General features: G+C 42.3%; 1 protein-coding gene across 1 annotated transcript; it reads left to right on the top strand.

The window, feature by feature from the left end:
* Positions 1-220: 220 nt before the first annotated feature.
* On the top strand, positions 221-27,544 carry LOC104957263 (multiple C2 and transmembrane domain-containing protein 2-like). Its single transcript, XM_010784877.1, has 19 exons — positions 221-1,224; positions 2,046-2,108; positions 2,188-2,296; positions 4,634-4,776; positions 4,887-4,963; positions 5,065-5,179; positions 5,285-5,308; positions 7,652-7,825; positions 8,504-8,634; positions 8,741-8,927; positions 9,133-9,226; positions 9,323-9,425; positions 9,532-9,634; positions 9,757-9,858; positions 9,970-10,044; positions 10,315-10,434; positions 20,153-20,272; positions 21,346-21,387; positions 27,461-27,544. The coding sequence occupies exons 1-19, from the start codon at positions 229-231 to the stop codon at positions 27,542-27,544; spliced, it is 2,862 nt and encodes a 953-aa protein (XP_010783179.1). The 5' UTR covers positions 221-228.
* The last annotated feature ends 201 nt before the right edge of the window (positions 27,545-27,745 follow it).

The following is a 27,745-nucleotide window of genomic DNA, read 5'->3' as shown; positions in this document are numbered from 1 at the left end:
TTCGGCCGATAATTTTCGGTGGCCGAATATTCGGTGCATCCCTAGTTTTTAGATTTGTTTATCACCTTTATCAGTGACGAACTCTGGTACATTTAACATTTGACTGTTGTAGTTTACATACATTTTCATTGACTGAATCTTCTTTATATAGTACTTTACTGCATTGTCTTTGGCCTGTTTGTATGTAACCTTATTCTATTTATTTTTATTTTCAAGTCATTGCTCAAGATGGAGGTCAAGAAAAAGAACTTCTTGGGGAACCTGCGTATGAAAACTAAGCTGGTCAACCTGAAGAAGCCTGGGAGAAAGAAACTAGGAAGACAGCTGGCCCATCGGCGCAGTATTTCTGTACCAGACCTCAGGTTTGTGCCAGACGAATCCTTTCCTGCTGACAACCCCGATGGGTCCACTCCCTCTGATGCCATCTTTTTTGGCCACTCCCCTAGTCAAAGTGATTCTGATTCTGTTGCAAGTGGCTCGATCGTTGATGGACAACACATCACAGACAAACCATACGATACTGTCTCAGAAAATCGACTCAGAGTTCCCAGAGAACGCACGGCTGCTGCTTTAAAAAGAATAAGCGCACCATCGGGGTCACAGAGCCTTTATGATGAAATTGATCAAATGTCATATACAGGCTCAGAGATCAAGCTGAATATTGCTCGAGAAGGCTTGTACTCTAAAGTCAACAAAGGAGCCAAGGGGAATGCACCTAAATTCCTCTTTGACCCTATTCATCGACCAAAATCTCCTTTCCCAAAAGGACTTTCACCAAGACCAGACCTGGTAGAGAGAGAGAGTGTCTCTGGTGAAGACGCCACAGCAGACAGATGGTCATCAAGTGCTGTCGCTGCAGTTCTGGCCAGAGCAAGCTCAATGGGAGACCAAATTAACCCTTACAGAGATAAGAGGCCCGCATCAGTTGATTATAAAAAGTCCTCCTCTGAGAAAGGAACTCCGCCACAAACCAGAGTAGCTCGTGCGGATACAATGTCTCTGATGTTAGATAATCTGGGTACTCCTTTGGAGAGGTCAGATGGAACCTCTCAGGGCTCTACCTGTGAATCTCCCAATGACGAACAAGGCAATATGCCCTGGACAACAGATTCGGAGGACCTGGACCGAGAACTTTACTCTCCCTTTCTGATGGGAGACTTCCCCAACGAAGAGATTCTGCTAGAAGAAATCCGAAATGAGGAGGCCCTGGAAGAAACCGCAGAGGTCAGTTTTATTACAAGTTTATTGAACTACATTTATAAGAGGACGACCCTGTTCTTAATTAAAGTCAGAATGTAGGCCAATGTACACCATGATATGTTTGTATTCAGATGTAAAATGTGTGATTTCCTTTCGTGATGATGAATCAATCTGGATAGCCATCCCCTTCTTTGTAGATACTATACAGTCATTGTTAGTGTCCCTTCTGTTGTATCAACTTAGATTTCAGCTCTTATGAAAGTGTAATCTTCAGCCCGACGAACGCCATGACATCGGCATTTATTTTCTAAACTTTAGCTCAGGCTTTAGGTTTTGTCGCACTTTATCATTACCTACAGACATATTGTACGATCATTTAAATGTGACGGTTACTGTCATCTAACTGGTGCTAAATATGAAAGCAACCCATATGATGGGTGTAAAACACAAAGTGACCACATGGAATTTGACTTTATACAACCCTGAAACAAAAGCTATTTTAACTTTTTTCTTTTTTTCTTAAGATGCCTAGAAGTCAAAAACCTGTGTTACCAGTTAGAAATATGTGTGTACCCCAGAGAGCTCTAGTAAACTTAAACAAAGAGACTGATAATATCTTTCTGTTACTTTACTGTTGTGAGGAAGTATTTACATAGTGTAATCACCAACCTGGATCCCTAAAACATGTATCTATTGCCAGGACGAATAAATGAGTATGTCTCGAAATAAATAGACATTTTTGTTTCAAATTAAAGCAGTAACAGAGTAGACATCTCAGCTTGAGTGAACTTTTTATTAAGTGTTTGCATTCAAAATATATGTAATTACAACCTTTTTTCATGTAGATGTCCAGTGAAACATGCGATTTATTTGACGAAAACATGCAAGATCTTCTGGAAAGCTCTTCTGTGAGTATTAACTGCACTTAAATTAAGTCAAGCAAATGGTACGAGAAAGAATATAAATGTGAATGGTTCTCTGGAGCAGGTTGCAACTGGGGAGACGGACATCCAGGGACCTCTACCGTGCCAGCGATACCTCCTGAGCATCAACCTGAAGCAGGGAAGGAACCTGGTCGCCCGAGCCAAGCGGTCTGGTAGGTCAACAACAAGCACGTCATCAATAAGTAATCTTTTTTTTAAGTCTGTACTTTGACATTATTTACTAACTTTTTTTTTAGAAACAAAAACTGTTCTTCAAAATGTAGGATTTTTTTTTTGCATCCGTAACCACTAAAAGATGCCAAATCAGATTTCTTGCAGTAACATTAAAGGTTGAGCCTCATATTAAAAGGTGCAGGAACATACAACTTGTATTTATGAGCCAACCAAACAGTGAAAAGTAGTTAATAGGTACAAGGTATTTTTGTATAAGGAACATGGGCTGTGTTCACTTAATGCAATTGTTTAAAAAAAAAAAAAATGCAATGTAATGTTTACCTGTAAGAATGAAGCAACATGTCACCTGGTAAGGAAGAAAATTCACTGGAGAAGTATGCAGTCAGACCAGTAGGACAGACAGACCGAAAGGGATACAACAATTAGGCTGTTTTTAAAGAGAACACCTCATCTGAACATGAAACTACTGGTGTTTCCACATTTAAATACCTGGAACAATTAAATCGTGTTTTAGGCGTGGATGGTGGAGTCATTATTTAATTGACATTTTAAATGTACATAATTTATTGCTTCATGGCTGGTAATCTCTCTTAATACAAAGCCTGTGAATTATACGAACATGTTGTTATATCATAGATAGACATTTTGAATCTACTAAGAATATTACAGGCCGGATCAGTTTTTCTTCTAAATGATTTTGGTGATGTCTTTAGTTTTGATTTTAAATCAGTTTTCAAATGTTCTGTAAGAGTGTTAAAATGTGGGATATTCTATTAATGTTTACATCCTAATGCAGTCCATTTTGATATTTTGTCCTTGGATATTATTCATTGTCTTATCCATGTATAGGAATTCTGAAGGATAATTCAGATTTTACACATTGAAATGAATTGATTTCATAACTGATCCATCTAGTGACCATAATAATCTGTGAGAGAGAAAGACTTTGGCAAAGCAGCGCCCTCAGGTGGCCGGACGTGGAACTACACCATGAACAATTCATGTGTGGCCTAAAAAAGTTTAGGTATTTGCTTAAAATATAAGTTCAGCCATTTATAAAGTAATTGGTTTACTTTAAGTATAGTTCAAGACAATTGTTAAAATTGGCCATTCAAGATTGATAAAAGCATTTCATAGTTCAAAGCATACATAAATCTTATTTAATTGAAATGTAATTGCTTAGGATATTCTGTACTTTTAACCAGATTATGTGTTGCGTGATCCCTGTAGCTTTTGGAAAAACCTCACAGCAAAAAGGTAAAAGGACTTCCTTTTTAAATCTGCTCAACTTTTTTTCACCATCCTGGTGGCAGAAGACCCTCCTAGCCCAGTGTCCTTCTCCCTTCCAGTTGAGACCTTACTTTCCCTGACAAGATGGCACCGTGATGATGCAATCTCCACACGCCCCCTGTCTGTCCGCTGTTTGCCCAACAATCAACACCGTGCCAAAGGCTCACCAATGGCATACATTGTCATTACATATTCTGAAAGGACCCACGCCACCAGCCCCCACTCCTAGGTTTTTGTTCTCCTCTTTTTTTTTCCATTAATTTCCATCGTCACCGTTCTCAGTCATGCCAGAGCTTTTCTCCTTGCTAGCTGCCACATTCTCCTCCTGTCAAGTTGCCTGGAGGTTTCCCTGTCACAGGCTGGCAGGGTGGAGCTGCTGTGGGTCCTGCCTGCCTTTGCGAGATGTTCATTTGGAGTGGGGAGCTGACAGGCCTGACAGCCCATCCCCACAGGGCCTTTGTCATGTGATTCAAGCCTCCCTGCAGGCTCTCTCAAGCACCCCTTTATTCCCCTTTACAAATGAAGGCATGGGACTGGCTTTCATTTTTTGGCCAATCTGCATGCAATTGCAGAAACAAAGAAGTCCCATACCCCCACCCCACTCACAGACAGACTTTCTTAACAGGCTTGGGAGATTAACACTGGTTGCTTCTAGATTTTGGTTCCTGGTTGCCTCATGCTGGCGAGTGTTTCTACTCTTTCACAATTAAACAGCTACATCCCTCTGATTTTGCCATGTGTGGGGTGCACCTCCTCCTCACATATTTCCCTCTCTCACACAACCAGCATGGGGGAAGGGTATGTAAGTGTGTGTGGTCATGTGTGTTTTCATACACAGTGTACATTTTTTGACAATATGTTCTACAAGCAGTTAACATAGTTTGCGTTAAAGTATTAACTTCCACCATAGATTGCTATGTTATTCGGTGTTATGTTGTTTATATAATAACTTAAAACTTAAGGTAATTATCACTTGTGTCACACAACACTATCTTGCTGATTTGTTTTTCATTTTTCCATTTTAGGGACCAGTGATCCTTATGTGAAGTTCAAACTTGAAGGAAAACAGTTTTGTAAAAGCAAAGTTGTTTACAAAAGCCTAAATCCGCAGTGGAATGAGACCTTCTTCCACGCTCTTCGAGACAGAGAGCACGACGTGGAAGTTCGGGTAGGTGTTTGTTTGAATAGAGGGCCGAATCTTGCGCGACAACACTGATCCTGTACTGGAGCACACCATTTCGGTTAATAATCTGAATGATGTTTGTTATATTGTTGCAGGTCTATGATAAAAATAGAACTGCTGATGAGTTCATGGGTTCCAGCACTATTTCCTTGAAAAGTCTTGAATTGTACAAGTAAGGAATATATTTTATATTTATATTTTAGGGCATAGATTATCAAAAGGATACCAGTAGGTGGTCTTAAGTTTTAAATTGTCTTTTGTGTCTCGTTACAGAACATATGAAATGGAGTTGCGTCTTGATGATCCAAAAAGTAAAGAAGATGACATGGGAGTTATTATTGTTGACATCTGCTTGATGTTTAGAGATGCCACGATCAAAAGAAGCCCAGTAAGATTATGTTTCAATATATTTTTCAGTATTTGTTGTTGTAGTGCATTGGCCCCAGCCTTGCTTGAATTACTTGTACTGATTCATCTATTTTCTTTCCAATAGAGATGGCCACCGAGGAAGAGTAAGGTATGGAATTTTATACCATTACATTTACTTTTTGATATAGTCATTTATAATTGAATCCAGAATGCCACCTTGAGTTCAACATTTTAATTTACATGGCAGTGTGGTTACGGTTACCCTGGTCTATATCACTAGGGGGCAGTATCTCACTGTACTATGGTGCAACAAAGAGTGAGGTGTATGCTCAGGATGAGGGCTTTTGTGTGTAACCTTGGTTTCAGCACAGCCTGTTTCTTTTGTGGTTTTATCATGAACCTTTTTTGCAATACATATTATTTTGAGTGGCAACATTTGCTGAGAATAAAAAGTATGGAACAATATTACATTCTGATAAAAAAATAATAATATTGACTGAATACGCTGTCATGAAGGAGCCTTTAGATGGGTATTTTAGAGCAGTATTTGGCTCTGTAGTAAATAAAGTTCCATCTCCTCTCAAGTGGGTTTCAATATATTGCAGCTGTAATTAGATTTAGAGTGAAATAGGAGGGTTGCTGTTTGGGACTCACACTGCAGCGAGTGGGTTTATATTCACACCTATGTAGTCACTACATCTGCCACTGTTCAGTCTCTTGATGGTCCAGTAGACAATCTCAATTTAAAATTAGATAACAAAGGAATGAAGCCATTTTCATACACATTGCAGGTTATCCGCTACAGATGGTTAAAGATACTCAAAGGGAGACAGAAATGTGTGATGGGACTCTTCACAATGTTCTGCTGCCTAAATCACAGTGCTAATTTAACAACGTAACAATGCCATTTCTTTCCCATTTCATTTTTGACAAACGTACAATATCTCATTGCATTTAACACCTATCCTGGAAGTGCTGAATACCCAGCTCTTACAGCTCCACTCCCCCTCTTACAGAACCTCGTTTCCTCCCTCTGTGTTACCACCACAGAGACAGGGAATGGCAAGTGCCTGAGTAAAACTCTGCTGTGTGATAGTGTTTCAAACAGGAGGGGGCTGTATGGGAGAGGCGGGAGGGGGGCTCTGCTGTTCGAGGCATGTTGCCAGTGTGAGATGCCTAAGATCGGCAATGCTGATAATTCCCAGGCATAGCGGGCAATAACCCAGATGTTAGGATGTAATATCACAGCTGTGGATGGACAGTGCTGAGGTACCCGCCAAATGGACCTGGGTCTGAGCTCATCGTGCTTGTCCCCATGCTGTCCCACCATATGGAAGCAATCGCACGGCCCTTTTAGGACCAGGAATAGATTCTCTTTAGGGGCCACTTACAGTTAAGTGGAATTGTTTTATTGGCCGCTGAGATAGAAATGTGTCCAAGATAAACACTTGGGATGACTTGGCTGAGGCCTGTTTTATATCGCTCCTCCACTCCCTCTGTTCCACTTCTTTTGAAGGGGCTGATATTTATAGGGCTGTGCCTGTGGTATTCCATGTTAATTCAGGTCCCTGAGATGTGCTTTGATCCCCTCCGGATTGGGTGGCAATGTGGGTTGTGACCCAGCAGTGAAGAGGAGGGGCCGGAGTGGCAGGGGAGTTGTAGTGGGGCTGTTTGAAGCAGCGTCGCCAGGGCAGTGGAAGGAGCTGGGCAATCAAAGAGGCGAGAGCAGATTACGGTCCTGCTCTTTAATTACAGTCCGCCCTACACAACCTCTCTGCTGTTTGTTTTTACAGCCCTGGCCTATTACCGCATGGCCTCACGGGAACTCTAACATGGACACATATCAAGGCCTCTCTCTCTCACTCCCTCTGTGACACACGGCAGGAGAAGTCCATTATTTGCTGGGCTTGTCCTTGATTTCCAAAGAGTTCTCAAATGCACAACAGCTACAGTATGTTAGTTTTGTAGAATCACTTGAGTAGGAACTATTTGTTATTTTGCTAGTTAAATAAATATTGGATGAATTTGCCAACATGCAGTAAACTCTGATGCAGGCTATACATACATACATACTGCATGTATGCATAATTTGCTGATGAGAGAGCTGTGCGGTGTGCATCATTACTCACTGCTGCCTGCTGTCTCTTGTGCAGTATGCCAAGTGTCCTGCCTCCCCACACTCAGTCTGGGAGCCAGTGATGAGTGGGACTGTCACAGCCAGGGACATCTGGCTGCTCGCTGACGTCCCTCTCTTCCTCGCTCTCCAGGAGCCTCCATGGTGTGGCTTACCTGTCAGTAGAGATGTGCTAATGTGCTCCAACAGAGATGTGCTGTATAGTGTGGACCTTTGTCCTACTTTCATGCACTCTGTGAACATGATGAGGTGCCAAGCTGAGGCAGGAGCTGGTATACTGGGGGGGAAGCAGAAAGCGTCCACACACAAGGAGCTTTTAGGAAAAAACTGTCTGTGTCTGTCTTTGCCCTGCTGCAGAACCCGGCCCCACCAACCCAGCGGCCAAGTGAGACGCAGAGAAATCCGCTGAAGAACCAGAAGTGGACAGGAGTGCTCGGTGTCACCTTGGTGGAGGGACTGGACCTGCCGCAGTATGGCGACGGGGACATCTACGTCCGCTTTCGCCTTGGTGATCAGAAGTACAAAAGCAAGGTTGGACTTTATTTTGTTCTTAAAGTCTTTACTTCTCCTCTCCTCTTTCCTTTTAATGTCTGCTCTTTATACTTCAAGTCTTCCCTCCCAGCCCCTATCTCTTACTTCCCCGCTTCCCTGTCTCAGCAGGTGCCTGTCAGTGACTCACCTCCACCTTGGCTCACTGGGCCATGGCAGAGGCAGCTCATTAGACTGGGCAAGGCTGCCACTCACTTCTCCCTATGCTTCGGGTGCTGGGCTTCATTGCTCTCATTTGCATACCCAGCATGCCCTGTTCATCTACCTGTACTTGTTGGCCTCCCCCCTGATGATTCTACGGTGCACTTGTCTTGTGTTGTCGTGTCATTTCTTTGTAAACCTCTCTGCTTTCCTCTCTGCTTGTTTGTTTGTTGGACAAAGCTGATTCTAATTGGAAGCTGTCAGTGTTTACAATCCCAGAGTGGCTACTGAGGTGTACACATACAAGCAGACACAAATAGAGGCACATAAACACAGCACACCTCTCTTTCTCCTCTCCTGCTTCGTTCTGGTTGGACTGAATGAAGCCTTAATCCACCTGTCATGCAGGAGCTGCTCAGTCTGATAATGCATTAAAGCTGTCATTGATTCAAAGTGTGTGTGTCTGTGTGTGTTTCTGCGTTACTGTATGTGCTGAATCTGTGTCTCGACTGCCCTCAGAACCTCTGCGTTCAGGCCAATCCCCAGTGGAGAGAGCAGTTTGACTTCAATCAGTTTGAAGATAACCAGGAACCTCTGCAGGTGGAGGTTTACTCAAAGAGAGGGAGGAAGGGTGAGGAATCATGGGGGATGTAAGTATTTCCATATGGGTAGTGTTAATTTTGCTCACATTGGCTCCTCCACAGAACTAATTGGCCTTATGTGTTTCTATGGTACTATTTTCCTTGTGTGTCTCAGGTTTGAGATTGCCCTATCGAGACTTCCACTTAATGAGAGGCAGCTCTACACTCATGTGCTGGACCCAGGAAAGGGCAGGCTGGTGTTTCTGGTCACCCTGAGACCCTGCTGGGGAGTCTCCATCTCTGACATTGAAACAGCTACCTTGGAGAGCCCTGATGAGAGAGACACAGTACAGGAAAAACTCGTAAGCTATTTTTTGTCCAAGTTTATGCAAAAAGAAAAGCCCCCCAAATGTTGGCATTAAATCACACCACTATTACAGTTCAGTAAGAAATACAGATATGTCGTGAATGATATGTCATGTGTTTAAGAATGCAGCTTGATGTAGTACATTAATCAACAATGCTCTTAAATGGTGTTGAACAACTTTTGTTATTTATCTTTTCCAGAGCCTTAAGAACACACACAAGTGTGTGGGAGAGGTTGGTTTCCTTCAGGTCAAAGTCGTAAAGGCAAATGATCTTCCTGCCACAGACCTCAATGGTAATTCTGTTACACTGATTCACTTCTCTGTTTTTCTATCATCACAATCAGGGCTTTTTGTTTACATAAATAAACACACTTTTTAATTATTTGCAGGCAAAAGCAACCCTTTTTGTGTTGTTGAGCTCGGAAACAGCAAACTTCAAACCCACACATTCTACAAGACCGTCAATCCAGAGTGGAACAAAGCCCTAACATTGTACGACATATGTGTGAAAGAAATTGTATCAACATTCATATTATTATGTTGTAAATTGTTGTTTGTTTTATTGTGAATTACATGTTTCTTAATTGCAATGTTTCAGCCCGATAAAGGACATTCACGATGTGATAGAGTTGACTCTCCTCGATGAAAATGGAGACAAAGCCCCAAACTTTTTGGGGAAAGTAGACATTCCATTACTGACCGTAAGTGTATTTAAGATTAGCCAATACATACTACTGTGACTGTCTTTAGTTTGTCTCGCGTAATAAGTTTGTCTCGCGTAATAATATCTGTCACAAAATACACATTTTTGTTTATCTAAAAGGTTCAAAATGGGCAGCAGATATGTCTGTTGTTGAAGAAAGAAGACTTGGGAAGTGCATCAAAGGGAACAATCACACTGGTGCTGGATGTTATCTATAACAAAGTAAGGATGAAACTTTATTTGTTCCAGCTTGTTTGAAAATGCTGATGTTCCATATCCTATAACTTGGAGTCATGAAGTAGTTTAATGGCAGTGTGTGTTTCTTGGTCCCAGGTCCGAGCTGGTATCAGAACCTTTAAACCAAAGGAGACAAAACTAATGGAGGAAAACCAGAAATTCTCCAAAAAGGTAAAAAAATGTTAGCAGATGGATTAGAAAGACTTGCCAGTTTGTTTCCCTCACATCCCAATAATAAAGTAGCAGCAACAAAGCTACACACGGTCGCAGTTTGGATCGGACATAGTCAAACTAATTAGTTTAATTGGCTTTAATCATCTAATTTCACAAATAGCAAATAGGGGATTGTAAAGCTGATTGAAACTCATTGCAAAGTCATAAACATTATGTCCAGAATCAAAAGATACTAACAGTGTTTTTTTTCCAATTATTTCCGATTAGGTTCTTGCCCGGAATATATATCGGGTTCGAAATATCAGCACAGCAGTTCTGTACACGTTACAGTACATTAAAAGCTGTTTTCAATGGGAGAGCACGCAACGGAGTCTAATAGCCTTTCTGGTAAGTCATTGCTTCACGTTAATGAACTCGCTTTAAGCCTTGGGGCGAACAAGTTTTGTCCCATTTCACTGCAACCCAGTTTTAACTCTTCCATTTTATGTGAATTAGATCTTGGGGAGAATCTTTGGTTTAGTCATTTTCTTTCCTCTGCTCATCTTTTTCCCATGAAAAACAATGGCTACCTTCTGTTTTTATCCCATGCACATTTGATGGATGTGCTCTATCCTTCAAATCAAACCCCACTTGGCTTTCCTTCAGTTCTGATGACATTAGAGTGTATTTGAAGGGGTGGGGTTTGGGTGTTTGTACATCTGACTTCTTAGTAAAGCCTCTTCGCCCGGGGGACGGTGTAAGAAGGATCACAGTCCCAGCTTCCTTGGGTGGAGGAGTGACAGTCTGCCTCCGAGATTTGAACCTTGTTTAAATGTCTCTGTTTAGCTGTTTTTAATGAGGGTATGTGATCTAAGGTCCTAAGCTTAAATAATCTTAAATCACCCTGTGAATCCCCCTCAGTACAGCACATGTAATGTCATGATTAAGAGTGTACACTTGCCATGAAAGCCCTGCCAGCGCCGTGTCAGGGTGAGGAAGCGGTCACAGACAGGGTGTGTGAAGAACTCTCCTTTCACCGCCTTTCTTCTGTCTGCTCTGTCTCAGAATGACATGCAATTCATACCTGGTGTATTCTGTAAGCCCTTCTCACTGATCCTGAGGTGCAAATCCCCCCAGGCAATGGCCAGGCTCAATGTATCACTGCCTTTAGAACAGCACAGGCACACAGACAGGCCGGCGGACACACAGACAGGAAGACGGAGAACAATGCGGTTGATTGTATAAGGACAGAGTGGGAGGCAGGCTACTATCTGGGAAAGAAAGTTGGTGCACAGAGAGAGGAAGACAGTTGGGTAAGAGTGCGGTGTAGGAAGGCAGATAGCGAGAGACTTGGAGGCGGGGATATGGCTAGGAGAGCAGTAGGATAGGCAGGTGACAGGTCAGCGGGACGGGGCCATCTTCCTCCACCTATAATTAGATCCTCCGCAGGCGATGGGAGTGTGTGGTAGCACTCTCTAATCTTTAATTTCCACTTCTGCTCCACCTGCTGTTTAGGAGTGCAGCACACAAATGGAGATCTTAGAATGACGGGGGGAAAAAGCCTCCCTCACTATTTTCATAAGGATCATCATTGTGACTTTAATGTAGTGCTTCCCAATCTTATTTTTGTCAACAATGTATCATCCGCTCCCTGTCAGTGCGGATGGTAAATCCTGTGACATTAACTGTAGATTCTCTTCCTTTTTATCTGAAACAACTGCTCTGTATTCAGACACTCACACCAGCACACTGGTTGATCATTTTTTTAAAAAGCAGACAGTACTGCAAGTAGTCAGAGAACGCCTTTTGTCGGCCACGAGGTGCGCTTCAAATAGTGTAAGTGTCGAAGGTGCACGGCGAGATCCGCACAAACAGATTGAATCTGCCACTGTGTATTCATCACCCACTCACCAGCAGACTGAGAGTTCAACGAGTGAAAAGTTATATTTTTTTCAATGAGTTATTATATTCTCGACAAGTTACAAGCACAGCAAAACATGCAAATCACATGTCTGTATAGCAAGTAATTGATAGTAGCCGGAAACACTCTGAACTTTGGTCAGCCAGGGAAACAACAAGGTCTTGACTGACAGTCATTACAAGCGTGGGGCCATGCCGCTATCTAGACCCGTGCCCCTGCCCACTCCAAAGGTGGGTTCTGTACAGCTCCTCCTCCTCCTCCTCCTCCTCCTCCTCCTCCTCCTCCAAGTCATCATTTGCAATTAAGTTAGTGTTTGGAGCTGTCCAAAGCAGCATGCCACCATGTGCCTTAATGAAAGCGGCTCCCACTCCTATCTTTATATCTTTAGGCAGTGGTAATAAGGTAACTGATTCAGACATTGACAGATGGCCTCTGCTTGCCTCTCAGATGTGCATAATTATACCACTCGTGTCTGCTCTTTTCCACTGTGGCAGGCAGCGCAGGGCTTCTCAGGGTATGCCGGTAGGAAACGCTGCAGTGGTGGGTCTAGCGTTAATATACATTACAATACATTATTTATCAAGCAAGCATACCGGTCCTACCCTTTTACACCATATACATCCTGTAATGCATTACCGCTGCTGTGGTTTCTACTGGGACTGCGGGATGCTCACGTAGTGCTTTACCAGGAATACTTAGCCATTATATCACTCAGTCCCACAGGCCATTTTTCTGACCTCCACACAGCATGCAGTCTACATTTGTATCCTGTTTATGTAGATTCATGTATGCATTATGAAGTGGCTGTTGGTGTGTGGTGTGTAAGGTATTCACATTTTCTACGAGGGATCACTGCTCTGCTTCACGTTAACTAAGTGGATGGGAATGGGGTAAAAAAGTGTTTGTTTTTTGGGGAGAAATCTTCTTTGTTCATATCAAGATAACTTTTCTCACACGAGTGGCAATCTGAAAGCTGCACATCCAGGAACACATAAAGGTAGCATTTACAGATTGACGGTTTATTTGGTGTATTTCTGCAACTGAGTGTTAGTATGTGAGGAATAGAAAGGCTTGCAGGATTGTCACTGTTTGCGAGTGCAGGAGGGTTACTTGTTTTGTTAGTGCAGTCTCATCAGCAGAGTCCGTATCGTTTGAAGTCGCCTTCGATTTTTCCACCAGTGTCTGTAGCAGTTTTAAAATAGGATGTCTCTAATTAGGTAATGTAACAAAGAAAAAAATATTTCTCACACATTTAAACAAAGTTCTGGCAAATCCTCATAAACATTTTCCTCAGTGAACGGAAATATAAACAATAATTTTTTCCCTCTCCTTGTTTATGCTACAGTAATGAGCCTAGGATCTGCGCTTTTCGAGACTTTGGCAACGGCATGTTCCTTTCTCAGGGAGAGAGGAAATGTGACAGCGAAAATCTTCATAAAATAACGGCCTTTAGATGTGCTTTTCACTAAGACTGAGCGAGATGAATGTGCTATACATCAGCAGTGACTGCAGAGGGGTCACCCAGAGTTCTTTGCTGCACACAAGAATAGGACCTGTAGATGGAGCTACAGCACTGCTGGAAATGTAAAAAGAAGCACCAAGTAGATCAGTTACTTTTCCCAACAGGAGCCATTCGTGGGAACAACTTGGAGTGAAATCCTCCATTCTGTGCATTACACTAAGGCAGAAGTTTCTTGCACAAAAAAGAAGTACAAAAAAAAACTATAAGAAGCTAAATGAGCATGTATTAGCCAGCCAAATTAATCTGTTTCAGAAGTTCAAAGTTGAGAACAATTTTGATTTTGATGAAATGGATGAAAGAAAAAGGATCATTTACACTTGAAAGCTGATTTTGAGCTTTGCTGTCATTAGACCGCTTTAAGTATTTAAGTAGAATTAATATTTTAACTTATGAGGAACCTCATCTGTCAGGAGTTAGACTTGAAAGGAACCTGTATACCTCATGTGAGTATTTGAACCGTTTTCTTTTTGTAAGTGCCAGGTAGCAACCGCTTTAGACATCATTTGACAGCCTGTGAAATGCTGATTGCCTCACATCACACACTGTAAAGATGGCATTTGATGAATGTTTGATGCGATGCAGCTGTAAACACACTTGGCAGCTGCGACGGGCACCTTTTTTTTGGGGAGGCTGATAAAATCATCGTCTCTCCCGATGAGGGCAGGACGGGGTCAGATCTGGCTCCAGAGGTCTCCGGAGACCACCTGTGTGGAGCCGCAGCAGTGGGGGCCATTAACCAGAACACCAGCCCGGCCGAGATCAAAGCTATAATCAGAGTTGTCATAATTGTTCTTGTTAACACTGTCCCTGAAAATGAGATGCTTTGTGAGTCTTGGACCTGCCTATTTGTGGTTTACTGCATTGCAGTGTGGCCAAGCTTTTGTGAGAACAGCGAGAGGATTGCACGCCTGTGAATCGTCTCCTTGTTTTCGCTCCGCATCTGTTTTCTCTCTGTTTGAAAAAGTTTGAGGTTCTAAAGGAGTGGGTTTCTTCAGTCTCATGGGGGTTACACTCTCCATCTCTGTGGCAGTGGGAGTTCTCACAGACTGAGTAGTGGGAATGTGTCTAGTAAAAAAAGACAGTGATGGGGATGTGTGTATTCATTGTTTTGAGTCTGAGATCTATTCATATTTAATCTAAGTCGATGGCTACTTGCAAACTGCTCGGCAGTGTCTTAAAGTTTATCACAGCATTATCATTTATCTGCACTGAATGGCTGTGTGTCAGTGGACAGCTCTTGAGGTTGGCTGTATGCAGCGTGTAACCTTGAAACATGTCCCCTTATTAGTGGGAATAATAAGCTTTCTGTGTTAATATTCACTTCATTAGGGCTGGAAATGGTTCCTATTTTTTTTTTAATGTTTTGGGACATTGATTTCAGTTTTAAGAAATCATTTGATGCAATTTAAACTGACTAAATTCATCATTTTTATTTATAAAAAGCATGAAGGTTTTATTTAGTACAAACAAGAAAAGCGTCCTTAGATGTATAAAAGCTGACTGCACTGAATAATCGTCTAGAGGTTTTAGCTGTGCATCTGCTAAGGCGTTTCATATTATCCGTGTTTTCATGTATGCTTTGTGTTTAACCCCTTTGTGTGTGCCATATTATAATGACTGCCTTTAACATACTCGCCACCTTCCTAGTCACAGAGGACACTTTTCCCCAGGCAGCTGAGGCAGCGACCTATCTGCCCCTGTGTGTGGCTGTTTCGGGGCCGGTCTTGGCCCCGGCGCGTTAATGTGCGTGTGAGCTGAGCTGACAGGGAGAGAGAGTCCATGCCACTCCCTCCCCACCTCCTCAGGGGGAAAGGCTCGCATGGCAGATCTGTCACCCAGGAGGTCGCTTAGTGTTAACGCTCCCGACACGGATTAAACACTAGTGGCCAGTGCCGGAGTGCAGGGTCAGTGCAGCCACCACTGACAGGCACCACGGGGGCCCGCTGACTGCCCCGCTCCAGCCTCGTACCGGCGCTACTCTGGCCCAGGCATGTGTCAGACAGGCGGGGAGACAACGGCCAGAGCTGCCCTGTGAGCACATGCTAATGCTCTGCCTCACACGGCTCCTCTAACTCAGAGCGCTGATAAAGAGCCGCTATCTCTATCGTACTGCACTCTGCATGCAGCCTTAAAAAGGGAGGCATTTTATTCAGTTGCCTCTTCAAAATTATAAGAAAAAATATGTGAACACTGAAATAACAGGAATAAGACTGACACCATTTTCATAATTAAATTTTAGTTTTGAATTTAACCACGGAATATAATTCTTAATGCTTATTTACAACTATGAAAATATGCAGTTTTGTTGCTATTTATTGAGCTATGATTTAACAAAATAATAGTAATAATTGTTAACAAGTTCAAAACTGACTTGAGCTGTAAATATCTACGTACTGTACGCTCTACTGTATTTGATTTAAGAATTGAATTGTGAATTGCATCACACTCCAGTACCGTTAGGACTGATTTCATCCCGCTGGAGAGGGACATGAGATTTCCTATTTTATTGCCCTCACTCCGGTCTTTTTCCCCCTCTTTCCTCTTTCTATGTCTCCCTCTTTCCCCCCCCCCCCCAGTCGATAAGGCTTGAGCTGAGCGTATGTGAAATATTTATTCAGCGTTAGCTCAGAGCACCATGGCTGCCCACACACTACCTGCCCTGAAGAGAAATCTTATCTGTGCTTCCTCTGCCTCCGACACTCCCTGAAAGCCTGTCCGCACACTGGCCCAAGCTCAACACAAATTACATGTCTCATTGCTCTGCGTTTACAGCTACTTTAAAGCCTGCCGTTCCTGTCCCCAACATAAGCCCTCAGCCAGACTCTGTTTCAGGCGGGCTGAGAAAAAAGAGACCTGCATGTGCTGAGCTGCTGCTTGTGCCTTTGATTCATTATTAATCTCCTTTTTTGTATTTTAATTGAGGAAGTAATGCAGATTAATTTTACTGCCCTTGACTTCACCCAGAAAAAGACCATCTCTATCAGGTTATTCAAGGTTTTGTAGAGGTTCCTATTTTCTATTCAAATATTTTTTATTTATTTTCTTAATATTTCTAAATGTTTGATGTCAGATTAAGGCGTTTTTCTCTCCATAAAACACACAAAAAACACACTTACCGGCACAGACAACTACACACAAACCCTGCAGCCTGTAGTCATTCTTGTTAAACTCTTTCAGTATATGTTCATGTAATTTGGCATCCGTCCATGGCCCCCATGACTGACCCTCATAATGCTGCCTGGCGCTCTCCTCGCTTTGTTTAGCTTTCCAAGTGGAGTGCATCGAAAGGGAATAGTGAAGACACAGCCAAGATTAAATCTTTCGTGTTTTTGGATTGCACAAAGTCTTAAAAAATAAGGGTATTTTTGAAATGGAGTACACTAAACAAATAGCTGTTGTTAGTTGTTAGCTTGGTACAGTTATGATAGTGGATGACCACACGTGCTGTAATATGAAATTCATTTGGCTCATCAACAGTATTATGTGTGTAATACTGATGTGATGTCTATATTTACAGCCTGTTATCTGTAGTGTATAGGAAGATCTGCTGGCAGGCTTGCAGTCTGGTGGTACGTCTGCCACTCAGTAGTTTGGGTCTGTTAATCAATTTACAGGATGGTAGAAACTCTTTTAGAGGGTGTCTTTGTCCCTTTGTTCCTGCTACGATCCCCTTTCCTCTCCTGGGAGAGTGTGGGTGGTGGGAGCTGCCATGCTTGCTCAGCTTTAAGTTATTTTATTCACACTTTTAATCGCTGAGTGCTTTATTATTAGGTCCTAGATTCTGCTGGCCAGGGGATCTGCATGAGAAGGCGAAGAATGCATTTAGTGGAATCATATTAATGGCACTATAAAACAAATCTGTCAGGCTGTTCTTAACCCTGCTGGCAGAATTGCTCTGCCCAGGGTTGCCCCCTTCTCCAAGCGCTTACAGGTGGCTAAGGAGAGTGCATCTCCATCATCTACTCCACCGCGTGCTAATAGTTTTATTAATTCATTCTTTTTTTTCTCCCTAGGCACCCTGTGCATAATCATACGGACATTTTTCTGCTAAATGGTGTTTGTCAAGGGAGTTTTCCTACATTAGAGACACTCCTCCCAGACATACACACTAACACTTGTTCAATTACAAGTCGTTCGTTATCCAATTCTGCTGTGTGTACACCTAAATGCTCAGGTATATCATTACTTATTACCTCCCTTGCTTTTGTTTGTTGCTTTATGGCCTTTTTGGTTAAATAAATGACTGTCTTCTTACCACTCGTGCAACATATTATTAGCATTGTCGTCTTTAAAAAGTTCAAGGTTTTACTTGTCATGCGTAATTTGTTGAAGGATAAACAAATCCACCCTTAAAACTGAAACAGAGCCTCTTTGATGACAATTAAAATGTGGATTATTTTTCATACAAATGTACACTCACGCCTGAAAGGTTGCACTTTGTCCAACACGTCCTTTAATCACCCAGCTGCTTGCTAATAAAACATAAACCACTTAGTGGGGAATTAGTTCTGTCTCCATTTCACAGAAACTCTGGAGAATGTGGGGAGACAAGGGGAAGCTTTAGTCCTGCCTCTGCTCATTACTGCGGGATGTCTGACGGTAAAGTCTCAGTCTGTGCACCTGAGTGAAGGAATCTGAGAGGTTTTCCCAGATGTTTCTCTCCCATCTTTTTTATTGGTGTTAAAAAAGCATGTAAATCCCGAACACATGGGCTGACATACCATGAGGGAGGAATTGAGAAGATATTTCTGACAGTTTTGGTTTATACCCTCATTTAAGCACTCAGTTTAGACACAAGGCATTGTATTTCTGTAGGCTTTTATCTTGTCCACTGAGCCAGAACGCGGTGAGCAGAAATTTGCATTAGTGGGCGATTATGAATACCTGTGACAGATTCTCTCTGCCGGCTCCCTGGGCGGAAATGAATTGGCTCCCTCTGTTGACTTGCACAGGAAGACAGAGACCAAGCAATTAGACTTTAGTGGTTAATGTAGCAGCTTTTGCAGGGAGGGCAAGGAGGTTCAACATTCCTGCTGGGCTCATGTCAGTTTCCAGGCACATTCTCCCCCCTTCTCTTACCTCTTTTTTATAAGAACACTGGGAATATGACAAGCTACCTGTCCGCCAGCCAGCTGAATTCCTCGGGGGTGAGGGGAGCGTCGCTTTAGAATTGCCTCATGGGAGCTGAGGTGACAACAGATGACGTAGGTTATTCATAACAGAGAGGAGATGTACTGCAGCTACCTCTGCACATCATGCATATTCATTGTTTACCTTTTTCTTTTTTTTGTATCCCCCACTAGCTCCAGTTTGTTGCTGCATATGTAATTCAAATTAGCCTTTTATAAAAAAGAACTACTGTATAACATTTGTTAAATTCTGTATTCCTTGGTCATCCCGCTGTGTTTCCGCATGTCGCTTCGGTTCATCCACTATCTCCCAGGTTGTATTGGGGGATAATAGGCAGAACGGTGGTGAAGCCTAGGGCAGTAACACCACAGTGTTGTCGGGATTACTCACGGTTCACGTTTCCCTGGTGGCCGTTTGAACCGAGGCCTGGTGTTGCAGTAGGTAGACCGGCCCCCAGAGCTACGTACAGGGACTCTGTATGGTCGCTTTGACAGGAGCAGTCTGCTGTTTACAGGCCTGCTATTGAAGCCTGAAGGCCACAATGGTTCACATCCTGTCTCGGGCTTAACTCGAACATATTGTTCATAGTCGAGGCAGCCTCAAGCTTTTAGAGCCTAGGCTGCACATTGCTGCTATCGTGTGAGTACCGCTTAGCAGTTATACTCAACCTTTGAAATAAACTTGTAAAAAGAAATACTTGTTAGGAAATTAGCATGTTGGAAAGTATGCACTAATTTTAGAAAACATATGTAAAGCGTGAGGAAAAATGTACTTTGTTAAAGACGTCTGTGGTAAATAATGTGACCATATGTCGAAATCACACTATAATAGATTTTAAGATTCCACTTGCTGTGGGGGACATTTTTATTTCATCCCTGTCAACTGGCTGGTGTGATCTTCCTCACATTTCCTGATACTTTCAGTTGGAGACAGACTCATTAGGCTGTCACTAAATGGTTTTAAATGCAGCCGTCCAATTAGTGCTCTGCTGTGAAATGCAGTGGGTGTTGTGCAATGTGCTTAGCACCACTCCTTTACTGAATTATGAGGGATTACTCATTCAGTGTGATCCATCTTATTTCTACCAGGGGTCTTGGCTTTTCTCAGTATCATCGCCACGGAGGGGGTAAATGTTGCAAATGCTTCTCCAGTTGCCATACGCGTCTCATCGGAGAGTCTCGCTGCCTCCGAATCTAAGAGGATTTGATGTGCTAGTTAAAAGACAGCATACCATGCCTATCCATGTCATACTTCCTGTTCTCCCGTAAGGCGCTCTGCCAGCGCTGTGTTATTGGTGTATATAAATAGGATTTCAACATATTAAAAGTTGTTCCTCAATGTCTGTTACTTTCAAACCACTAAGAGTAAAATCTGTTGCCATCGACTGTAAATCTCAGAGGCTTTACAGTCTGGAGTACTTATCATGAGATTTAGGACGTGCTTAAATCTATTATATATTTTGTTTCGGGAACAGGCTTGCTGAGATTTGAAAGCTGAGCTCCTGCTACAGTGTGATGGGCTTTGCGTTATACTGTCATGTCCTGTCTTCTCAGATCTTCCTTGTGACGGTGTGGCACTGGGAGCTCTTCATGCTGCCCCTCTTCCTGCTGCTGCTCATTGGCTGGCACTACTTCCAGCTCTCTGCAGGGAAGGCCAGCTCCAACCAGGACCTGGTGAGTGATGAGGACTCTTCAGTATTCATCCTTACACATCTGTTGATGCATGCTGTTACAGTGCAAATTCAATCTGTATGGTAACCCACCTCTGGTCAACCCCTGAGGGAATCAAATCCTTTTGGCACACGTTGGGCAAATAGCAGTTTTACAGTAATGTCAATTAACACTTGCATGTACACTGGATAGTGCTTGGCAATAAAACGCACCTCGCAGTACGGCCAGTTGAAGCAGTATTCCATATGTTTTATAGCTAGTTTCTACATTTTCTCCAGAGGCCTATTAAATCACCAAGCAGTAAGACGCCACTAAAATTAGATCACTGTAAATGTATGTTTAGCCTATAGTCTGTTGAGTCTCATCACATCTGTAAATGCAGGACTATATTTCTCTACAAACGTACAGCTATCTCTATCTGCTGTTGTGGTAATGCTGGTCGCCCTACACTTGTCTGTGAAGGTTAATGCTGTTCACACTTCTGACTGCCCCCCAATTTCACTGTGTTGTAAAGCCTCCTCACCGGCCGGCCGCGGGCCTGGCCTGCTCACACCCCCTCCCCAAAAACAACATCCCCGGCCTGGTGATTGTGTTTATGGCTGCTGGCAAAGATGCCTTCCCCGGGCAATGTTAAAGCCCAGGCTCACCCTCATATCCAGTGTTGAGACACGGCCACCCCTCTGTGACCCTCTGGCCGGCAGTGACACAGCTCTGTTCCCAGGCAATGTCACAGTGTGCACCACATTGGGGTCAGGGATGACTTGATATAAAGTGATCTAGGCAACAGCATCCAAATTAAATGTGTTTTTTTGTCCTCTTTCTGTTTTTCTGTGTGCTTATGTTGTGGAGAAATGAGATTGCTTTGGTGTGACAGTGCTCTTGTGAGGAAGGCCCTCTTTCACCTCTGCTTTTGTGTGAGGTCACCCCTGTGATGCAGTCTCTATGGAAACAAGCCTCTCCCAATAGGGGTGAATGTACTCAAAGAAAATTTCATTACGAGGTGTTTGTTAAAAATGCTCCAGTGCCCACATGTCCCGTTCGTTTGAAATCACCCTCTACCCTTTATTTTCTCTTAGGTGAACATGAGCATGGGTGACGAAGAAGAGGAAGACGAGAAGGTATTTTATTTTGTCTTTTTTTAACATTATAAGGGATAATATGTTTTGGTGGAATGTTACCGTTTTTCAATTTTTACAAAAATATATCTTTTTATGGATTTCCATAAACACAGAGGGTTGGAAACTTTACTCAAAAGCTTGTGGACAAAATTAATCAAAGCGTGGACCCTTCGAATATTTATTTCTGAATCATGAATCAAGGTTGAATCTAATTGTATTACCTTTGGTGGCTACAAATACCTGGTTCAGAATTTCTTTTATTCTTATACATATTAAGAATGTTTTTCTTCAAATTGTTATACCAAAGAGCTATACCGATTCTATTCAGTCTTTTAGCATAGTCACTATGAAAGTTACTTCTCAGAAGCTATTTTCTGACTGAGAATAGAAATATTTCATGCATCCTAAATGAGGGCAACATCTTTGAAACATTTGTAGCGTGTCGATCTTTATGCTGTTCCTCTGGGTATTCAGAGTCACTTTATAAATTCACTCCGGAGAGATACTACTTTGAAAATCTTTAAATCCAAACAGCACCGTCAATTAGATTTTGCACGGTTGTTGCGGCTAAAATCTATAGATTTTTTTGTTGTTGTATTATCATTTTCTAAATAGGATAGTTGTGTTTAGAATAACCTTTTACTACCAGAACAAATTAACAAAGTAAAATAACAACAGTTAACTTTGCTCCAAAAGGTTATCAGTCATTCTAACGTGTTCGTTTGTGAGAAGTCATAAATGATAATGTTTATTAATGTATCTCTCTATCGTCTCTCTTGAAAAACAAAACAACAGGAAAGCTTTAAGTAGCCTGAAAATTATACTTCCCCGCAGCACATAATATTCAATTACACTCATCCCACTGTTTTTCTGTAAAGAAGGAAGAGTTAACAGGGATGTGTATTATTGCTTTATGGCAATGAAGTGTGGAGCTAACGCAAAGCCTCCAAGCAATGACCCTTGTGCTGCGTGTCTAGGCCCAGGATTCATATCCATAATGCGCTCAATATATTCTGTTGTGATGACCCGAGGCTATGAAAAAAGCCAGCTTCTTTTAAAAACACAGGCACATCCACCAAATCCTGTCTGAAAGGATGGGCTAATTCACAGATGAAACCCGCATGATATGTCTGCACAGAGTGGGAAGCCGCCTTGCTATCATTGCTTGGAACGGGCAAACTGGTGCTTAAACAAACAACAGTGACACCGAATATCTGTGTATTTATGAATATTGAATCGAGCAGGATTACATGTATGCACTGCATTTAATATCATTGCTATACAGACTGTTTTTGCATTTGTCTTTACCTTGACACCTCAATATATAACAGAGGAATGTTTACTTTTTAGTTCAGAAAATGGTAGTGTCTTTAGAGAGGTTTCAGAGTCTCTCAATATGCTGCATGTGTTTCTGAACTCTTAAAGCTTTTTGAAAGGTTTTCCATGAGCCTCCCTAAGCCCTTTCACACTCGGAGGAAATGAAATATCTCCTTTCATTTGCTAATTAACCAGTCACCCATGTTTGTTTTAAGCTGTCAGCTTTAATTTAAAGTGGCTTTTTTGAAAGTCTTGTTATGGTCTCGCTGTCACTTGAATGTGAGATCATGCAGTTAGATCAAGCAGTGTAGCTTTACACCTCCTATCAAAGTCTTCTTTAAAAATATTTGGGGTTAAAGAGTGATCAGTGTTACATTTGATGACTTCAAAGCTTTTCCTTTTTTACCCTAGTCTTCCCTCTAACATGTGAATAAAGGCTTTTCCACTGAGAAGGTTATGATTACCACTCAAATGTGTTTTTATCCCCCTTTTCCCCCTTGAGGAAGGAAATATTTAAACCTTAGACAGAGCGGCAAAAATGTGAAAGCATGACGTTAAAGAGAGACGAAAGGCAAGGCAGTGTTACACCAGGATAATACAGAACAGATTCTCTGCCTGTGAACAAATCTGTCCTCGGGGAAGGAGGCAGCTTACAAATTATGTGTGGGCAAAGTGACTTCCCTTTGGCCTTAGGTATCAATTGTGCAGATAGACAATATTTAATCATAACATAAAGAAACAGAGAGAGGCAAAACAAGTCCATAGATCTCCAATAGAAATGAAAAGGGAAGATGAAACGGCCCCTTCAGTGCCCCCCGGCTGCCAGTGTGGGTCTGGGGTTGACTTGCTCCGAGAGCCTAGCCCTGGGGAGTTTGGGGGAGGGGAGGGAGAGGATGTAGTTGTTGGGGTGCTAGACTGGGCTAGGGGGTTACTCCATCTCTCACCCGATAGTCCACTGTCACCGCTGGGTCTCCTTGAACACACCAGTCGGACAGACTGTCCATGTCATGATCTGCGGTGTTCCGAACATGCCCCCCGGTTTTTCCTGTATAGTGTTTATACCTGTAGTTAAAACTCTAATTTGTAAGTTACCAGACTAGCACCCCTTTCTCCCTGATAGACACCAAATACGTAGTAGTAGGGCGACGTCGGAAACGCCCCCCTGACTCGTTCGGTAATTACGCACAAGTAATGAATAGATTAATGAGTAATCAGTCTACCAGTTATGATAACTGCCGCGGATGCATATTATTATTGGTAATGTCTCATAAGAAACTTTCGACCTCCTGTATGTCTTATATCTTCTACATGACGATGTTTTCGTGAATGTTGACGGCACGGTTCAAGCTCGTTACTAGCGCTCGCGTTGACTTAGATGAATGCTGTAAATGTTAGAAGTAGTCGCGGGTCACTATTCGGTTAGTGACCTAACTACTAGTCATCTACTATGGCTGTATTGTCTGAAGTATCCATTACTTACTAAGCCGACGGGATTTGTAGGTCACCGTGGAACTCGGCAGTGTTATATTAGGATAAAATGGTAAAGGTAATGTCTTACAAAGTTTGCTGGTTTAATGTACTAAATTCTAAATTTTAGCTTGTTAGTATCCTCTATACTGTCGTAGACTCGGGAAATTTACGATGGTAACTTCAGTTTAGGTATCCCTAAAAATACCCTGTAGTAGCCCGCCTTTGTTGTCGTAGGTCGTGTGGCCCCTCCTTCGCATCGTCTGGTATCTTACGCTGGATTTGGCTGAAGTATAGAGATGGTATCACTCTTCTGTTTCGTGTCTACTAGTCTACAGTAGAACCGTTATCTTCATCGGATTTGTATGCTCTCGGTATTAGTTGCTATCGTCGGGATTGAGAAGGTGGAGGGGCGAACCGGGGAGTCGCTCGTTAGTTAATATTTCCGTGTCGAGCATCGTGAGAGGCTGAGTCCCTAAATAGGTTGACCCAATAAGAGAGGTACGAGCTTCTTCATCGAATCGAATGTTTAATGCTCATGTATACCCTTTAGTAGGAGAATCGCTGTATTTTAGAAATCTCTAAGAGCAGCACATTAATTTTAGTCATAGTGACGGAACTAAGTTTTGCTTCGAGTCTAATATAGGAAATGAAGAAGGAACGAGTGACGTAAAAGAGTTAAACTGCTGTTCTAACTCTACTTACCTCGTTTGGTATTGTTTATATGCGTGTAGATTGTTACAGAAGAAGACTTTACGCTGTCCTACTCACTCGACCTCTACCTATTCACTAGGATTTAAGCTTATGTGACGATCTTAATCTCTTTGGGCTTTTATGGCGCTAAATAGATAATGCCTTGACACACTTCGGAATGAAGTACTGTGATAAGAGTAGCTAGAGGTATTTATTCAGTTGTCGTATTCATCGATGAATTTCGTTCACGGCCTATTAAACCTCTTGTTTGGGAACTACGGTAGGATACTGTTCCTGCATTTTTGTATAGATGAGGATCAATGACTCACAGTATTATCATGACGCTTCTCCGTGACCTCCTTTGTTACGAGGTAGCGTATCCACTTACCGGCGCTACCGGACGATTTGTTCTTGCGAGGATTAAGTCTATTTTGCGACGGTTAAACTTAAGAGTCTGATCTAGAAAAGAAGATCACTGACAAAAACTGTTCTATTCTTCGATCGTAGATTTTACTGTTGGACACAAGGGTCGCGTTGTAGAAGAGTGTACGGCGATTTATTTATATTTGTTAAGAACTTTCGTATTTTGTGTCTTGTCGAGTCTCCGAAAGTATGACAACCCCCCCCCNTAGGATTCATTTAGTCCAGAGACATTTTATTTATTTGTATTTTCTCTGCATCGATGATATTCTTTATCTTTGTTCATTTCTCTTTCAGCAAGAACATGAGTGCAGAGAAAATACAAATAAATAAAATGTCTCTGGACTAAATGAATCCTAAATGTCTGCTGATTAGAAAACCTGTGTGAAATCATATTCTCATTTCCAATAAAATGGTCAAAGCTTGCTTTTAAGGTGCGGTAATGGAGAACCAATTTGATCTCCTCCACAAAGGTAAACATACTCTCACAGACATGTGGGCTGTTATCAAAGGCTGGAGGAAAAAAGCTCATTTAGCATCGCTCTAATTAGAATAAACGCTGCCAAATTTGAATTCTCAGACTAGATCTTTTTTCTAGTGACTTTTTTGACAAAGATAAGAAGTGCATCTAAATGAAAAACACCTGTGTTCCAGGCAAATGTTCTCACATGCAGCTAAAATAAGATACTAAACAATTTGAAAGCATAAAACACAGAAAAGCTCTCAGAGGCTTTCATATGTTGGGAACGAGGTTTTCCAATTAGTCAAGCTAGTTGCACAAGCAAACACTCTTCAAGTATTTAGCCTATTACGAAATAAGTTACAATATAGACGATAGCAGAGAGAACTTTTGTTTGTGTCCTTCGAAATCATCGGACTCTTTAGAAGATATGAAGGGGCGGTGCGTGTATTATAAGGTTATTGTAGTACGGTGACAAAAGACATTTCCTTCCTTCGCAATTCGTCCACTACAACATAATAACGAAATGACCGTTACTTCACACTCGATGTGGCGTTGTCGGTCGGCGCAGCCGCAGTCGTTACTGGGACAGCGACGCAAGAATCGGGTCCTAGTATAGGGTATTACGCGAGTAATATAAGCCACACTACTGGCTCCGATCTTTTTTCGGTCGCGAAGAATTTTGGTCCGTGTGGTGGGTTGGACAGCTTTCCTACCCGATTAAGGCTGACTTGTGGGCGTAAACTATACAGACGTGAATCACACTTCGGGGAACGATAGACCGCCCTTTTGCACCGCGTTTTTGACCAGAATTCTGTTTGTAGTCACTGTGGCCTTATAGACAAACATAATACTTATACTTAGATCGTCTAATGTCTACGTGACGTAAATTAAGTAACGGGATATGTCCTGACAAAACGTAACAGATAATGGAACTGGTGGCAGCTTTATAATTGTCTCCTTGACAAATGAAAAATCAAGTCTTTTACCAAATCGACAGAAATCACTCTCAAAGCTCAGAGATTATACGACGTACACAAAATTGAGAATTTCGAAAAACTTTCCAAAGTACCCTCGGAGGGATCGGGAAGTGTGAGCCTGCCTTTTATTATAGGGAAAGAACGATTAATTGGTCAGTGGGTAACCAAATCGACAGTCGAATTTAAATTCACCGAAAAAAACTTTTAGAACAAATACAGAGCGACAGTGAACTTAACACTCTAGTACGTCAATCCTAGTTCGCCACTATCCGATAATGTGGAGGAAGGTTTCAGAAGAAATTGGTCTTGATAACGCCCAATTTCTCACAGTCATCAATTAAACTACTGAAGGTTTCGAAAAGAAAAAACTGGGATCCAAGAGGGAGATTGTACACTTATTTTCCGAAAAAGGTGGACCTTCCAATACCTATGGTGAGTTTACACAAAAATAGGGGGAAAAGGGGAACTCCCTCCTTTTATAAATTTGAACCTGTTGCCGTTTACACTTTCGTACTGAATTTCTCTCTGCTTTTCCGTTCCGTCACATTATGTGTGTCCTGATTTATGTCTTGTCTAAGAGACCCCGGACACTTGTTTAGACAGGAGCCCTTCCTCCGTCGAAATGTTTAATAACACACCACGTTCTAGAAGGGGAAACCGGACATCCATAGTTACACGTCCCTATTCTGTTATAAATTAGGTATGTATTTCTTTGTCTCTCTCCGCTTTTGTTCAGGTATCTAGAGGTTATCTTTACCTTTTCGCCTTCTACTTTGCGGGAAGTCACGGGGGGCCGACGGTCACACCCGACCCCAACTGAACGACGGCTCTCGGATCGGGACCCCTCCAAACCGCCCTCCCTCCCTCTACATCAACACCACCACGATCTCGACCGATCCCACCAATGAGTATAAGAGTGGGGCTCATCAGTGCAAGGTGGCGACCAGAGAACTATGTGTGGTCAGCCTGTCTGAAGGTACAGTATAATAGACGCGCAACGGCTTGTACAGGGGGGGTGGGG

Source organism: Notothenia coriiceps, unplaced genomic scaffold (assembly GCF_000735185.1).
Source record: "Notothenia coriiceps isolate Sejong01 unplaced genomic scaffold, NC01 NC01_scaffold00026612, whole genome shotgun sequence".
In the NCBI taxonomy this organism is placed as follows: domain Eukaryota; kingdom Metazoa; phylum Chordata; class Actinopteri; order Perciformes; family Nototheniidae; genus Notothenia; species Notothenia coriiceps.
Note: the sequence above shows the minus strand (reverse complement) of the source record. Positions and strands in the feature narration are given on the sequence as shown.